The sequence below is a fragment of the Puma concolor genome, chromosome B1, assembly GCF_028749965.1.
Source record: "Puma concolor isolate L17-30 chromosome B1, mPumCon1.1.hap2, whole genome shotgun sequence".
In the NCBI taxonomy this organism is placed as follows: Eukaryota; Metazoa; Chordata; class Mammalia; order Carnivora; family Felidae; genus Puma; species Puma concolor.
Genome location: NC_141670.1, coordinates 117,755,710 through 117,773,880, shown reverse-complemented (window position 1 = coordinate 117,773,880; position 18,171 = coordinate 117,755,710). Strand labels below are relative to the sequence as shown.

General features: G+C 35.6%; 1 protein-coding gene across 6 annotated transcripts in view; it reads right to left on the bottom strand.

Moving 5' to 3' along the window:
• The window catches only part of TBCK (TBC1 domain containing kinase), a 223,839-nt gene that overhangs the window by 172,652 nt on the left and 33,016 nt on the right, over window positions 1-18,171 (bottom strand). The window contains exon 1 of one of the 6 annotated variants that reach the window (XM_086704455.1): window positions 663-847. The exons of the other annotated variants lie outside the window; for them this stretch is intronic. Coding sequence (XP_086560581.1) covers window positions 663-688 — 26 coding nt within the window. The 5' untranslated portion in view covers window positions 689-847. Of the gene's footprint in view, window positions 1-662; window positions 848-18,171 lie in introns of those variants that run through there. 6 annotated transcript variants of the gene reach the window in all.

The following is an 18,171-nucleotide window of genomic DNA, read 5'->3' as shown; positions in this document are numbered from 1 at the left end:
TATTTTGATCAAAGAACCCAAAAATATTCACCTTTATTCTTAACTACTTCTAGCGACCTTGCAAAGTTCTTATGCTACATTCATAAAGAAGACATAACAAGTCAAGGTAACATTAGTAGTTGGGCCTTTGCCTCCAAACCTAATATAGAACTCTAGGGAGCTTTGCCTACCTAATAGTTCCTTTTTCCTAAGCCAGGTCACCTGAATGAGTCAGTTCTATTTCTCCCAAACTTCAACTAGAGTCACAGATCTTAACACTATGATATAAGGAAGATCAGACACAGCAAGCTGTTGAAAAGACATATACATATCCATAGTATCCCATAATGATACCAGAATGCTGTTAAAAAGGTAATGGACAATTGTATTTTACTAAGTCATGAATAATATTTATTTATTTACTAATTTTATTTACTAATATTTACTAATTGTATTTTACTAAGTCATGAATAATATTTATTTATTTATTCATTCATTCATTCATTCATTCATTCAAATTTAAGTTTGTTAACATTCATTCATTCATTTAAATTTAAGTTAGTTAACATACAGTATAGTATTGGTTTCAATGAGTAATAATATTAGTTGATATAGTCTAAGTGGGGCCCCACTCCCTCCCCCAAAATGTCCACATCCTAATTCCCAGAATCTATGAATATTACCTTATTTGGAAAAAGAGTCTTTGCATATGATCAGCATGGATTATCCAGATGGGCACAAAATCCAATGTCAAGTGTTCTTATAAGAGAGAGACACACAGAGGAGAAGGAGATACGAAGATGGAGACAGAGGCTGGAGTGATGTGGTCACAAGGCAAGGAAGACAAGGAAAGCTGAGAGCCACCAGAAGTTGGAAAAGGCAAAGAAGGATTCTTCTCAGGAGGCCCTGAAGAGAGCTGGCCCTGTTAGCACCTTGATTTCTGACTTCTGGGCTCCAGAACTGTGAGAGAATAAATTTCCGTTGTTTTAAGCCATTCAATTTGTGATAACTTCTTACAACATCCATAGGAAACTAGTAGAGCTGGTTATAAAGATGCACACGACATAAAGGTGACTTGTTTTTGTCCATCATGAAATGATTATAACTGAGCAATTCTCCTTCATACTTTTCTTTAAGTGATCTTTATTTAAATTATATAAAATAAAATACACTCATTTTAAATGCACTGTTAGAAGAGTTTTGACAAATGTATATACGACTGCAAGTACTGCCACAGTCAAGAACAGAGAACTTCCATCACCTTGAAAGGATTCTATTGTTCCTCTTCCCAGACAATCTCCATACCCTACCCCTGGCTCAAAGCAACCACTGGTCTGTTTTCTATCACTCTAGATTATTTTTGCCTTTTCAAGAGTTTCAAATAAATGGAACACTATAGAATTATTTTGTGCTAGATTTTTTTACTCAGCATGATGTTCTTAAGATTCATCCATGTTGTTGCCTGAATTACCAGTTCATTTTTTTTAATTGCTGAGTAGTATTTCACTAACTTGTTTATACAGTCATCTGTTGAAGGACATTTTCTCCTTTAGACTTTTAATAGCTAAGCACAATACTGTATTTTTCCAGGAAAGCTGTGGATACATTTACAATAAAATTCCACAAGGAAATAAAGAATAATACAGAGTCCCAGATTTTGAGGAGCCTCATATTCTTAAAACTGTCATTATGGGATAACAATTGAAAATTTGTGGCATAAACTAAAAAGGAAGCACATTAAAACGTGCAAATTAGGATTTTTTTTTTTTGTCTAAAACACGGCAGATTTGGGAAAGTTTAGTCAATATCATGATGATTTTGAAGCACTTACCTGCATTTTGGCACTGATGTAAATGCTGTATAAAACAGATATGAACGTTTCTTATATGTCCTATCACCTAAGACAGATGACACCAACAACTGACAAAATGTCTAGCTAATGAATAAACTAACAATATGAACAGAGAAAGTACAGGTAGCATATGGACAGTTGCAGTATGCATTGACCAGAATTAGATTGCTTGCAGAAGAGAGCTAAGACTTTCGCTGACTTAGATGACTAGAGCAGAGAAAACCACATTTTCTCTTTTCTAGGTAATCTGGGAGGAATTTGTAAGTAGGATATCAGTCATTCTTCATATGACCACTCCTTTTTCATCTTAAGTCACTGTCTGAAATAGCGAGGTATATTTATGACTTGTCACCTTACAGAGCCCCATTACTACCCTCCAAAACGGTTTCATAAAGAAAAATAGAGAAAACAATCTCATTTGCTCTCTGACAGATGTTTTTATCACTTAGCTCTCTTCAAGTTCATCTCCTTCACCTCTCCTCTCATGGACCCTATGCTTGCATATCGATGACTTTTTGCACATGTTGTTTTCTCTGCCCCTCTACCTGATCCACTTGGAGGATACCTATACATTCTTTAAAATTCAACACAAACATTATATCGCTAGTAAAACTTTTTTGGATTCTCCTGGCTGTGAGGTACTCTGTCTCCAAGATAACCTGCATATTCTTCTGGTACATACTTATAAAAAATGCTATATTGTAATTGCTTATAACTCTGCTCACTAGTCAGCAATGTCTCTAAAGACTAGGACTTCATATTTTCATCTTCAGACTCACTAGCACCTAGCTCAGTGTCTGAAACCTATATGTACTTAATGAAGAAGTATGGAATAAACATTGCATAGGTTAATCACCAGATATAAAAATTGATCATCATAGAAAGGCTATAACTATTCCACAGGCAATGCTTATTGGTAATAATATTCGATAATCATTTAGTATATTATACTCATAATAATAACACTATTACCACTACAGCCACTAATAGGAAACACTTAGGAAACTCATACCCTATCAAGTACTGTTATAAGTAATTCACATCTGTTGGTTCACTATCCTAGAAGGTGATAAGACTGAAGCACAGAGGGGTTAAATAACTTACCCAAGTGAGTAAATGGTGGAGTTGAGATTCAAACCCAGCAGGTTGGTCTTATAGTCCATGTCCTTAATCACTACATTCTATTGCCTCTCAATGTTTAACAGCATGGATAGTGAAGTCCAATGAGAGGTTTTGAGCTATGGCTATACCACTTTGACAGGTGTGGTAAAGTAACTGCTCTAAGCATCAGTTACTATAGCTTAAAAATATAGTAGACATTTGTTGTTTCCCTCCCTGGCATCTTCAATTCTAGGAAGACTGAGAGATATAAGGAAGCTGGAGAAGAAATGCTGGAAGCTAGCAGAGGTTAGTTCAAGAGGTTGAGGGAAAGAAGCCATCTCCATAACATAAAAGTGCAAGGTAAAGCAGCAAGTGCTGATGTAGAATGTGCAGCAAGTTCTCCAGAAGACCTAGCTAGATAATTAATGAAGATGTCGACACTAAATAATTAATTTTCAATGTAGGTTAAATAGCCTTATATTATAAGACATCTTCATTAGATGACATTTTAAGACTTTCATAGCTAGATAGTAAAAGTCAATGCCTGGCCTCAAAGCTCCAAAGGACAGGCTGACTCTCTTGTTAGGGGCTAATGCAACTGTTGACTTTAAGTTGAAGCTAATGTTCATTTACCATCCTGAAAATCCTGGGACCCTTAAGAATTATGCTAAATCTACTCTGCCTGAGTTCTACAAATGGAACAAGAAAGACCGGATGACAGCATATCTATTTACAACATAGTTTACTGAACAGTTAAGCCCACTGTTGAGACTTAATGCACAGAAAAAGATTCCTTTCAAAATATTACTGCTTATTGACATTGAACCTGGTCATTCAATGACCAGGCTCTGATGGAGAGCTCTGATGGAGATGAACAATGAAATTTATGTTGTTTTCATGCCTGCTAACACAACATCTATTCTTCAGCCCATGGATCAAGGAGTATTTTCAACTTTAAGTCTTATTACTTAAGAAATAGGGGTGCCTGGGTGGCTCATCAGTTAAACGGCCGACTTCGGCCCAGGTCATCAACTCACGGTTTGTGGGTTCAAGCCCCACTTCGGGCTCTATGCTGACAGCTTAGAGCCTGGAGCCTGCTTCAGATTCTGTGTGTCTCTCTCTCTGCCCCTCCCCTGCTCATGCTCTGTCTCTTTCTGTCTCTCAAAAATAAATAAAAATGTTTAAAAAAATAAATAGATTTTGTAAGGCTATAGCTGCTGTAGATAGTGATGCTTCTGATGGATCTAGACAAAACAAATTAAAACTTTTGCAATGGATTAATCTTTTTAGATGCCATTAAGAACATTAGTGATTCATAGAAAGAAGTCAAAATATCAACATGAACAGGAGTTTGGAAGAAGTTAATGCCAGACCTCATGGATGGCTTTGGGGGGGTTCAAGACTTCAATGGAAGAAGTAAATGCAGATGTGGTAGAAACAGTAAGAGAACTAGAATTAGAAGTGGAGCTTAAAGATGTGAATTGCTGCAATTTCATGACAAAACATATGGAAGAGGAGTTGCTTCTTATGGACAAGCAAAAGAAAAAAAAAAAGAAACTACTCCTGGCAAAAACGCTGTAAAGATTATTGAAATGACAACAAAGGATTTAGAATATTACATAAACTTAGTTGTAAAAGCACAGGCAGAGCTGGACGGGATTGACTCCGATTCTGAAAGAAGTTCTACTGTGTGTAAAGTGCTACTAAACAGCATTGCATGCTACAGAGAACTTGTCAATGAAAGAGAGACAATCAATGTGGCAAATGTCATTGTTGCCTTATTTAAAGAAATTGCCACAGCCACTCCAACCTTCAGTAACCACCAACCACCCTGATTGGTCACTAGCCAACAACATTGAAGCAAGACCTCCCCACCAACAAAAAAATTATAACTTGCTGAAAGTTCAGATAATGGTTAGCATTTTTTAGCAATGGTGTTTTTAAATTTTTTTAATGTTTTATTTATTTCTGATATAGAGACAGAGTATGAGTGGGGAAGTGTGAGTGAGAGAGAGAGGGAGACACAGAATCTGAAGCAGTCTCCAGGCTCTGAGCTGTCAGCACAGAACCTGATGTAGGGCTCAAAACCACAAACTGGTGAGATCATGCCCTATGTTGAACTCAGATGTTTAACCAGCTGAGCTACCCAGGCACCTCAGCAATGGTGTTTTTAAAACAAGGTTTGCATATTGTTTTTTTGGACAGAATGCTATTGCACACTTTACTGACTACAGTATAGGGTAAACATAATTTTTATATGGACTGGGAAACCAGAACATTATTTGACTCATTTTACTGAGGTGGTCTGAAACCAAACCCGCAATATCTCTGAGGTATGCCTGTAGTTGCATGACCAGGGGAAAATTACTTAACTTCTTAGATGCCTTATAGGGGCCTAAGTTTCCTCACATATCAAGTGGAAGTAATAGTAGTAAGTTACATCATAAAGCTCATATAATAAAGAAATAAGATAATCATCATAGAGTGCTTAGGACAATGTCTAGCCACAGTTATTGTACAAAATTTTGGAAATTATGTTGTTTTATCATTATTATTTTTGTTCAGTCCTTTCCCTTTGAGGTCCTGAATATTTATGATAAAAATAATTTCCAAACTAAACTGCATTTTCATAAATATTTGAACAGATGGCTGAGAAGGCTAGGATAGAATAAGAACTCATAAAACCCAAGTCTATTCTTTTTTTTAAGTTTATTTATTTTGCGAGAGAGGCAGAGAGCATGAGCAGGGGAGGGGCCGAGAGAGAGAGGGAGAGAGAATCCCAAGCAGGTTCTGTACTATCAGTGTGGAGCTTGACACAGGGCTTGTACCCACGATCATGACCTGAGCTGGTAACAACGGACTCAACCGACCAAGCCACCCAGGTGCCCCCATGTCTATTCTTTTGTATTATATGCAATTTTCATTTCTCCACTCAAACTATCTTGCAAGAGAACCCACTTTGCCATCAGTATACACTTGACCTTTGAACAATATAGGTTTTGAACTGTGCAGGTCCACTTATACATGAATTTTTTTATTATTAATGTATTTTACTTATGGTTTAATAACATTTTCTTCTCTCTAGCTTAGTTTATCGTAAAAACACAGTATATTTATAATTATATAACATACAGCTATAATTCATATAACATACAAAATGTGTTAATCAACTGTTTATGTTGTTGGTAACTTTTCCAGTCACTAGTAGGCCATTAGTAGTTAAGTTTTGGGGGAGACAAAAGTTACATGCAGATTTCTGACGGCACAAGGGGTCAGTGCCCCTTAATCCATATGCTGTCCAGAGTCAACTATATTAACAGATTTTGATTATAATGAAACCAGTTTTGCTTGTTTCTTTGTATGCCAAAGTGAATGGCCTGCGTTATCCAGTTTCTACTTTGCAAGATGCCAGGAAACAAAGCAATCCCCATAGAGCCAGCAAGATAGTCTGATAATTATAGGACTCCTTAAACCTGGCAAATTAAAGCAGCTCATTGTCACAAAAGATTTTGTGCTTTTTGAACAGCAACTATCAGAAAAGCAGATTCTGGCGTACTATTGTTCAAAGAAAGGCCACAGTGAAAAGAGGCCTACTAGAGGCTTAACCCACTGTTTATGCTGTATTTGGTCATGGCTTCTAACATTAGAAGACATTTGATACTCTGTAAAACTTAGATCACTTACTAACAAGGGCGAATAACTTTAAAGTTACCTATGAAAAGCATGTAGCAAAGTAATTAGATCGTAGTATGTGTTTCTATCTCTTGTTTATGACTGATAGGATTAAATGTTTCAAATTTAAAAGTGTTCCACTTAAAGAGTGTCTTAAAGTTCTTAAAACTGCTGCTAATATCATTAACTTATTTAACTCATGTATCATTCCCTCAGTATATACCAAATATGTAGTACAGTCTTCTAAAAATGTAGAGAGAGTACAATTAGATAGAGAGCGCCTAAAAATTGCCATTTAATTATAGGCATAATTTTTTAAGGGCAACATTTAATAAGAGGAAAGAAAAAGTTATAAATACTGTGATATAAATACTGCACCACTGACCATCATCTTAGTTTCTATTAAAATCAGTTTCTGTTAGGGGCACCTGGGTGGCTCAGTTGGTTGAGCATCCAACTCCTGATTTCAGCTCAGATCGTGATCTCAGGGTTTCTGAGTTCGAGTCCCACATTGGGCTCTGCACGGACAGCATGAGGCCTGCTTGGGATTCCCTCTCTCCCTCTCTTTCTGACCCTTCCCTGCTCATGTGCATTTTCTCTCTCTCTCAAAATAAATAAATAAACATTAAAAAAATCAGTTGTTAATAAATTTTTTGGTAGAATTTTTGGCATGTCACCTGCTTTTTGACAACACAGACAATAATCAATCATGTGCCAAACTATACAACACAAATATTATCTCAAGGCTTTTTAACATTCCTCAAAAAGGCTTTAAGGCAACAGAAGTAAAACCTTGGATTGTGAGTAACTTTTCTTCAAGACTTCCACAAGATGAGCAAACTTTTCTAATAAATTTTAACTTGATAAATGAGCAGTGTCTAGCAGTATAAGTAGAACGTGACGCTCAATGTCCCGTGATCACAACTGAGTCAATAGTTCTCTCTTGCTGTGGGATTGTGGGTGATTGTCTCCCAAGCTTGGGTGCTTGCTTGGTCTCAGGCCCCAGTGTTTGGTGAAATCAGTGATTTTTCAGAATGTTGGAAGGTGCCCACAACTGGGCACTACTATTTTTTTTGTCACTTCGAAGCACCTATGGACAGTCCTTTGCTTTTCCATACAAGAGTAAGCTTAGGAATGCTTTGCTTCATTCTAGGTCAGGCTGCCTGCAGATATAGACCTTTTCCTCTGTTGCCTTATTGCCAGTTACATTAAATACAGTATATGACAAGAGTTTATTAATACTGTACTGTAGTCAACATTGTGAGAGTATATACAATGAAAGGCTGAAAAGAAAGGCAGTAAGGAGATGATTATAGTGGAAGTTAAGAAGCAAATCATTGAGAAGTACGAACAAGGCTGAAATAGCAAGATTTTATAAGAAGTCTATTTCTGCATCTTGTTTGCAGAGGAGGAGAAAAAGGCAGGGGAATCCCTCACTTCAGATAAGATTAGGGAGATGTGTAAAATGTGGCAAACAGTGCAAAATTTTGTAGAAAAGCACCACCTGAATAAGGCTGTACAATGCGAGTGATGAATCTGTTTAATGACAATGCAATGTCACATTTCTGTGAAATCCTCAAAAGGAGGCAAAAGTATCATTGGACAGGTTCCATGCAGGCTCTGCATGTGATGTTGAGCGTCACATTCTACTTATATTGCTAGACACTGCTCGTTTATCAAGTTAAAATTTATCAGAAATGTTTGCTCATCTTGTGGAACTCTTGTTAAAGTTGCATGTGATTTTGTTAGTGACAATGAAAGTTGTCCTACACAACAACCCCTCTTTCTCTTGTCTCCCTCAGCTATGAATAGTTTCAAAGGCAACTGCAGATTAATTTATTTTTCTTTATATTTTGTATTTTCTTTATTATTTTGTAATCATTTTTATACAAATATTTTTGGGTTGTGCAGTGAATAATCTGAGTTTCCATTATTTCTTATGGGGCAATTCACTTTGATATGCAAGTTCTTTGGATTAAAAGCATGTTTCCAGAATGAATTATGCTTGCAAACCAAGGTTTTACTGTATTATCATAAGACTAAGGAAAAAATGAGCACAGAGTAATGTACAGAATTGTGGATTCAATATGTTGTACGCCTGAAAATAAAGTGATGTATGTTAATCATACTTCAAAAAAACAAAAAAGGAAAGAAAAGAAAAAGAAATAGTGACCCTCTCTGTCAGGGCGAAAGAAAAGACAAAGAGCCAGGAATAGCCTTCCCCTTATCGGCTTAAAAGGCTTTTAGGTGAACTTGATGTATGCCTCCCAACTTTGCAGTAAGAGGCCCTTTAACATCCTGATGACATGACCCTCTGTCCAGAAATAGCTTCAAGAAATTCTGGCCAATCATTGTTTAAAAGAACTTCTAACCTTTAATTATGCCAAAACTGAAATAGTTTTGGAAAGCACAGTGACATTTAGACCAATAATTTTAAAAAACGCCTTTCGACAAGTTAACTCATTTAGGTATCTGGGGGATAGTTTTGATATTCTGACAAGTTCACTGAGCAGACTTGCTCAAATTTTAAAATTTTATGGGGGATACTTTTGGCTTATTCATTGACAGAGAAGGACATTTGGCAATTTCTACCCTCAGTTTTGTTTTAAAACAAACATAATTTCTCCCATGTTTTATTTTGCTGTTCAGTGGGCTCAAAAAAATATTTGTTAAAGCAATTGATCATATCTAATCTTGTTCTCTCAGAAGAGCTCTGACTCTGCTAGCAATTATGGCTACAGCCCACATCTATACAGAGATAGGATCATCCTCCATTCAATCAAAATGATGGTCTTTGATTAAAACATTAAAGTTCTATTTTTAACTTTTTGAGAAATCTCTATACTGTTTTCAACAGTGGCTGTACCAGTTTTCATTCACACCAAGTGTGCAAGAGGGTTCCTCTTTCTCTACACCCTTGCCAACACCTGTTGTTTCTTGTGTTGTTAATTTTAGCCATTCTGCCAGGTATGAGGTGGTATCTCATTGTAGTTTTGATTTGTATTTCCCTGATAATGAATGATATTGAGCACCTTTTCATGTGTCTGTTGGCCATCTGGATGTCTTTGGAAAGTGTCTATTCATGCCTTCTGCTCATTTTTTAATTATTTGTTTTTTGGGAGTTGAGTTTTATAAGTTCTTTATAGATTTTGGACACTAACCCTTTATCTGATATGTCATTTGCAAATAACTTCTCCCATTCTGTAGGCTGTCTTTGGCTTTGTTGATTGTTTCCTTCGGTGTGCAGAAGCTTTTTATCTTGATAAAGTCCCAACAGTTTATTTTTGCTTTTGTTTCCCTTGCCTCAGAAAACATATCCAGAAAGAAGTTGCTACAGCTTTTTGTTTTTTAATGTTTTATTTATATTTGAGAGCGCAAGCACAGAAGGGCAGAGAGGGTGACAGAGGATCTGAAGCGGGCTCTGCGCTGACAGCAGTGGGCTCAATGTAGAGCTTGAACTCATAAACAATGAGATCATGACCCAAGCCAAAGTCGGACACTCAACCAACTGAGCCACCCGGGTGCCCCACTACAGCTGATTTCAGAGGTTACTGCCTGTGTTCTCCTCTAGGATTTCTATGGTTTCATGTCTCACATTTAGGTCTTTAATCCATTTTGAATTTATTTTTGTATATGGTATAAGAAAGTAGTCCAGTTCCATTCTTTTGCATGTTGCTGTCCAGTTTTCCCAGCACCATTTTTTGAAGAGACTGTCTTTTTCCCATTTAGATATTCTTTCCTGTTTTGTCAAAAATTATTTGACCATATAATTATGGATTTATGGATCTGGATTTTCTATTCTGTCCCATTAATCTATGTGTCTATTTTTGTGCCAGTCTCATACTGTTTTGATTGCTACAGCTTTGTAATATAAATACCCTACAACCCAGCAAGTGCACTACTATTTACCCAAAGAATAAAAAAAAAATGCTAATTCAAAAGGATACATATACCCTGATATTTATAGCAGCCTTATCTACAACAGCCAAACCATGGAAAGAGCCCACGAGTCTATCAACTGATGAATGGATAAAGAAGATTTGGCAAATAAATGCAATGGAATATCACCCAGCAATAAAAAAGAATGAAATCTTGCCATGTGTAACAATGTGGTTAGAGTCAGAGAGTATTATGCTAAGCAAAATAAGTCAGTCAGAGAAAAACAAACACCATATGATTTCACTCATGTGTGGAATTTAAGAAAAAAAACAAATGAGGAAAGGGGAAAGAGAAATAGAGGCAGGCCAGGAAACAGACTCAACTATAGAGGACAAACTGATGGTTACCAAAGGACAAACTGATGGTTACCATAAGGAGTGCCCTTGTTATGATGAGAATCAGGTGTTGTATGGAAGTACTGAATCACTAAATTGTATACCTGAAACTAATATTACACTGTGTTAATTAACTGGAATTTAAATAAAAACAAACAAAAAACACTAAAGAAGTATGGATCCACAGTAAAGCTCTTGAACAACTTAATATCAAAACAAACAAACATAAAGCTGATTAAAATACAGGCAGAGGACTTGAGTAGACCTTTTTTCAAAGAAGAAACAGTGCTCAAAATCATCATCACTGAAATGCAAATCAAAACCACAATGAGCTCTCTCCTCACACCTATCAGATTGTCTATTTTCAAGCAGACAAAAAAATAACAAGCGTTACCAAAGATGTGGAGGAAAGGGAACCTTCAGGCACTGCTGGTGGGAATGTAAATTGGTACTACCACTGTGGAAAACAGTATGGACATTCCTCTAAAATTAAAAGTAGAACTACCAATGATCCAGGAATTCCACTTCTGGTATTTATCCAAAGAAAATGAAAATACCAATTCAAAGAGATATATACACCTCTATGTTCATTATTTATAATTGCCAAGGGAAGTAACATAAGTGACCGTCAACTGATAAATGGACAAAACAGATGTGGTATATATACAATGGAATATTACTCAGCCATAAAAGAGAGTAAAATCTTGCCATTTTTGACAACATAAATAGACAACACGGAGGGTACTAAGCTAAGTGAAATAAGTCAGAGAAAAACAAATATAGTGTCATTTGTATTTCAATCTAAGAAACACAACATGGGGTGCCTGGGTGGCTCAGTCGGCTGAGTATCTAACTTTGGCTCAGGTCATGATCTCATGGTTCACGGTTTCGAGCCCCACGTTGGGCTCTGTACTGATGGCTCAGAGCCTGGAGCCTGCTTTGGATTCTGTGTCTCCTTCTCTCTCTGCCCCTCCTCCACTCATGTGCTATCTCGGTCTCTCTCAAAAATAAACATTAAAAAATGTTTAAAAACACAACAAATGTACAATCAAAACAAAACAGAAACAGACTCATACATACAGGAAACAAATTGTGGGTTACCAGAGCAGGGAGGGGTTTGGGCATGAGTGAAAGAAATGAAGAGGATTGAGAGGTATCAGCTCCCAGTTATAAAATGAATAGGTCATGGGATGTAAAGTACAGCACAGGGAATACAGTCAATACTATTATAATAATTTTCTATGGTGACGGTAATAGACTTATTGTGGGGATGACTTTATAATGCATAAAAATATCACATCATTATGCTGTACATCTGAAACTAACAGAACATTCTATGCCAATTATACTTCTTTTTTTAAATGTTTATTTATTTATGTCGAGAGACAAAGAGTGAGTGACCAGGGGAGGGGCAGAGAGAGAAAAAGAGAGAGAATCCAAAGCAGGCTGCATGCTGTTAGCACAGAGCCTGATGTGGGACTCAAATCCACAAACCATAAGATCATGACCTGAGCTGAAATCAAGAGTCAGAAGCTCTACCAACTGAGCTATCCAGGTGGCCCCAATTATACTTCTATAAACAGAAAGTATTAGAATCGTCAAAAACATTGGCCTTATCAGATTCCAACAATCTCAACTCTGATAACCACTAGACAGAAACTGTCAAATCACCTTTTCTTCAGCACAAGCTCTCCATTTGGTGATTTCTGGCAAGTTACCTAAAACATGTTTCCCAAATTCTAGGAACTACAAGATGGTAAATCCACTCTAGGCCTCAAAATTATTCAAAGACTATATTACATGATCACTTTCTACCTCATTGGATCACCTTATCTTCCAAGAGGGAAATTTCATCTAATACACTTAAGAAAAAAGTCAGATGCTAAGCAGTTTGAGTAATTTACTGCTAAATGAGCAACATATTCTAACACCTTATTGCTGATATTTTTATATTGGGCTTGTTTCCTGTTATACCACTAAACTCACTTATTAATTAAAAGAGTTTTTTTTTTAATTACTCAGATTTTTCTACACAACCACATCATTATTGAATAGAAATACATTTACAACTTTTCCTCTTCTTCCTCTTCTTCTCCTCCTTCTCATAATCTTCATGCCTTATATTTTTTCTCACACTATTTCATGTTAGTGGTTTTTTTTTTAATGTTTATTTGTGTGTGTGTGTGTGTGTGTGTGTGAGAGAGAGAGAGAGAGAGAGAGAGAGAGGAAGAGAGAGAGAGAGAGAGAGGATACTAAGTGACATGGGGCTCAATCTCATGAACCTAGATCATGACCTGAGTTGAAATCAAGAGTCATACACTTAACTGACTAAGCTACCCTGGTGCTGCTCATGCTTGTATTTTTATATACCATATGTCTATGCTGCTTTCACTTTTACATACCAGCAGCAAACAATTGTAATATAAAACACAATTCTAACTGCAACAAGTTTAACAAAAAAGCAAGAATTCTACATTGTAAACTCTTAATATTGCTAAGAGAAATTAAGGATGACTTAAAAATTTGGAGAGAAACAACATGTTCCTTCACTATACGTCTCAATATTAATATTTCAGTAGTTGCCAAATTGGTCCACAGATGGAATGCAATCCCAATCAGAATACCAACAGACGCTCTTAGAAACTGGAAAGCTTATTATAACATTTATGTGAAAATGTAAAGAAGCAAGGATCACTAAATCAATTTTGAAACAAAAGAACAAAGTTGGAAAACATATTTCTTGACTTCAAGGTTTACTATAAAGCTAGAGTAATAAAGACAGTATGGTGCTAGCATAAGGATGGAAAATAGATAAATAAGACAAAATAGAAGGCCAGAAAGACCTACATTTACATGGCCATTTAATTTTTAATAAAAGCATCAAAGCAATTCAATGGGAAAAGGAAAGTCTTTTAAACAAATTGAGCTAGAATGACTGAATATCCAGATGGATAAAATGGACTTAAACATTATACACAAGTATTAAATTGAGAAAGATGGAATAGTCAACATAAATTTTAAAACTATAATGCTTCTAGAAGAAAACATGAGAATATCTTCATGAAGTGGGAGGAGGCAAAAGTTTCTGATAAAAGATACAAAGGTGATAACCATAAATAAAAAATTTGATACATTAAACTTCATAAATAACTTCTGCTCAAGATGTACATCAAAAAAATGAATAGGCAAGCCAGACTGGCAGAAATATTTGTCAAAAATATCTAACAAAGTGTATGTTATATACAGAGAGAATATAGAGAATATACAATGAATGCCTATAAATCAATAATAAAAGGACAAATAATCTTAAAATGTAACCAAAAGATTGAACAGGTATGTATCTCATGATATGAATGCCCAATGAATATATGAAAAGCACTTAACATCTTTAGTCATCATGGAAGTACAAATTAAATCTACAATGAGATACCACTTTATATTCATTACAATGGCTAAAAGTCAAAGAATAAAAACAACAGCTGGCAAGGATATGGAGGAACTAGAACTCTCATACATTGTTAGTAGGAATGTAAAAAGCACAACACCTTAGATAAAGATCTGGTGGTTTCTAACAATATCAATCATATACCTAGCTCATAAGCCATCAATTTTACTGCTATATATTTATCCAGAGATACGAAGACATTTGCCCACAAAAAAGACCTAAGGACATTCACAACTTTAGTTATCAAAGCCAAAACCTGGAAATATCTCAGGAGTTCATAAACAGAACACTGCTAAACTAACTGTGGCATATTCATAAGCTGGAATACACCTCAGCAATAAAAAGAAATAGGTTATAATACATGAAGCCACATGAATGATTCTCAGAAACACTAGGGTGTGTGAAAGAAGCCTTACATAAAAGAGTATATACTGTATAATTATAATTGTATGAAGTGCTTGAATAAACAAAACTAATCTAGGGTGAAAAAATCAGAAAAGTGGTTGCCTTGGGAGTTGGGCTGGGGAGAACAGTAAACATTTACTTGGAAGGGGTATGAAGGAAATTTCTAGGATGATGGTGGTGATCTAATATTGATGGGTAGTTGGGTTACACAGGTGTATACATTTGTCAAAATTCATCAAATGACATACAAGTTTTTGTACTTTCACAGAATGTAAAGTTTACCTAAAAAAAACAAACAAACATAATGAATTCTAGTTAATGATATAAATGCTGAACCATTTAGGAATGGAGTGCGTTCCTATCTGCAACTTACTTTGAAATGCATCAAAACAATAAGATGGGTTAATAAGCAGATTGCAGTATGGATAGATACATGATAAAGTAAAAATTTGCCAAATGTTAATTATAGAATATAGGTATATTGTCCAATTCTTTTAACTTCGCTATGTTTTGAATTTTTTTATAATAAAATGCTAGCCAAGAAAATAAGGTAATATAAAGATATTAAAAAAAATTTTCATGTTTATTTATGTTTGAGAGAGAGAGACACACACAGCGTGAGTGGGGGAGGAGCAGAGAGAGAGGGAGACACAGAATCCAAAGCAGGCTCTGGACTCCGAGCTGTCAGCACAGAGTCCGACGCGGGCTCGAACTCACAGACCGCGAGATCGTGATCTGAGCCGAAGTCAGATAACCGACTGAGCCACCCAGGCGCCCCTATAAAGATATTTTTAGATAATCACAATTTGTGAGAATTTGTACACTTCAGACATATACTAAAAGAAATTTTAAAGAAAGTTTTTCAGGCTGAAGAAAAATAATACCAGATAAAAACCTGATTCAAACAAAGGAATAAAGAGCTCAGGATATGGCAAATACATGGTTAAATGTAAAATAATTTTTCCTTATTTCTTAAGGTCTTTAAAGAAATCATTTAACGCAAAACATAATAATATAAAACCCGATTTATAACACATGTAAAAGTACATATAAATTGCACAATGAATGACAATAATACCAAAGGATAGGAGAAGGGTGAGCACAAGTTTATTGTCTAAGATTCCTACCTTGTATGTGAATTGCCATAATATTAATTAATTCATGGAACATGGATAAATAAAAAATGCATATTGTAATCTCTACCACAATCACATATGTTTATTATATATACAAAACCAAACACAAAATTAAACAAAAAACCCTGTGAGTCTCTGATTCCAAGTGCTTATTTAATTGTAGTTCTTTCATATATTGACACCTTATAACTTATCAACTTCGGAGTTTCTGCTTTTCAAACATTTCCCAGTAGGAAACTGTACTGATTAAATTCATTATTATTTCATCCCTCTTTTGTGTCTTACAAGTATAGACTACAGAATAAAATTGAAAAAGTTCCCTTACAGTGCAACTCCCAAACACAGATTTCCCGAGTTAGCTTGCTAGAGTGTTCTCTTCTCACTTGCTGAAGGAATTGATTTGTTTAATAGTAGGCAAAACAATGAGTAAACGAAAAAACACTGTAACAGTTGGCCATTGAGGTTACACACAGGTGATTTCTTTTAAATAGAAAGTTTTCATAGGTGCAAATGATTTCCAACACAGATGACTCCTACCATTCTCAGATCATTCTGCTATTTAAAAACAATTAGTCTTTCAAAAGTATATAATTTCTTTTCTTGCTAGTAAAATTAGGGTATTCAGATATTTCACCTTTTCTTTTCAATGTGTTAAAATAAGTGAATGATTCTCAGAATGTAAATACCTAGTACTTTCCATTCCTTTTCACAATGATCCTATCCATTTAAAGCAAAGCATAGAAGAAATATATCTTCCTCTACCAATAATTTAACCTCTTATGTCAGATAATTGCAAATAAGCTGTCCATTGGCTAAATTTAGATTATCAATTTGTTTTGTTTGGATCATGATGTTTAAATTTTTTTTAATGTTTATTTATTTTGAGAGAGAGAGAGAGAAAGAGAGTGTGTGCGTGCCAACAGGAAGAGGGGCAGAGAAAGAGGGAGAGAAAGAATCCCAAGAAGGCTTTGTGCTCCCCGACCTGGGGCTTAAACTCACGAACTGTGAGATCATGACCTGAGCCGAAATCAAGAGCCGGACACTTAACTGACTGAGCCACCCAGGTGCCTGAATGTTTAAAATTTTTTAAATTACTTGGAAATGTTTAAAAATTCAGAGATTTCACATAAGATTTGGAAATTATGAGTTCCTTTGAAAATTTGAAAGAGATGGTATAATAGGACATTTTCTCACATGGCAACAACAGCTGCAGCTGAATATTAGCTGCCTCTTTTCAGTGTGTTCCCTGCTTTCCAGTTTAACCCAGTTTCAGCCCAGTACACTTCACTCACTTAAATTACCTACTTGGACTCAAAGAGTTTGTAATTTGTTACATAGATTCCTCATCCCCAAACCAGTCTCCCTTCTCTCTCCAGAGCTTACTAATCTTGCCTGCCTCTGTCTCCCCGTCTCTCAATACAGTTCATCTAATATACCACAAAAACTTTCAACTGAGGATGCAAAAAAGTGTCTCTAATGGAAAATAACAGTTCAGCATTCAGTATCAACATATTTACACGTTCTCTGATCATTCTTTTTATATATGGACACACCCAATAGGAATTTTTAAAAAAAATAAATACAGGGTTCATTTTACTCTTGACTATTAGGCTAGAAAATAGCATAAAGTTTGAATTTAAACTTTATTAAATTTTGGCTATTTTTTCTGAATATAACTGGCAACTTGAGTGACTCAGAAATATTTCTTTCATCAAGAAAACAGGTTAAACATGTTTATAATTGTTGACAGGATTAACATTGCTTAATTACTTCTTTCTTTAAAAATTGAAGTATAATCAATAAAATAAAATTAAGATTTAAGTGAGGAGGAATAAACTTCAATATTTACCAGTGTAAAGAATATAGTAGGCAGGATCCTCCCAAGATTCTTGTCACTAGTATGGGTAGTACCGTGAAGGGGCTTGGCAGATGGAATTAGACCGCTAATTAGTTAACACTAAAATAAAGACAGTACCTTGAATTATCTAGGTGGATCTAATGCAATCATAGAAGCCCTTAAAAGCAGAAGAGGAAAGCAGAAGAGGAAAGCAGAAGAGTCTATCAAGGAGAATGGCAGAAGACAAGACAGGAGAGGTCAGAGATTCAAAGCATCAGGATTAGACCTGTTGTAACAAACTTTGAAGATGGAAGAAATGGGGCCACGAGCCAAGGAATGTTGTTGGTTGCCTCTAAAAGCTAAGAACAATTCCTGGCCAACAGTCAGTTTGGAAATGGGTATCTCAGTCCAACAACTTTTTAGAACTAAATTCTACCAACAAATGGAGTAAGCCTGGAAATGAATTCTCC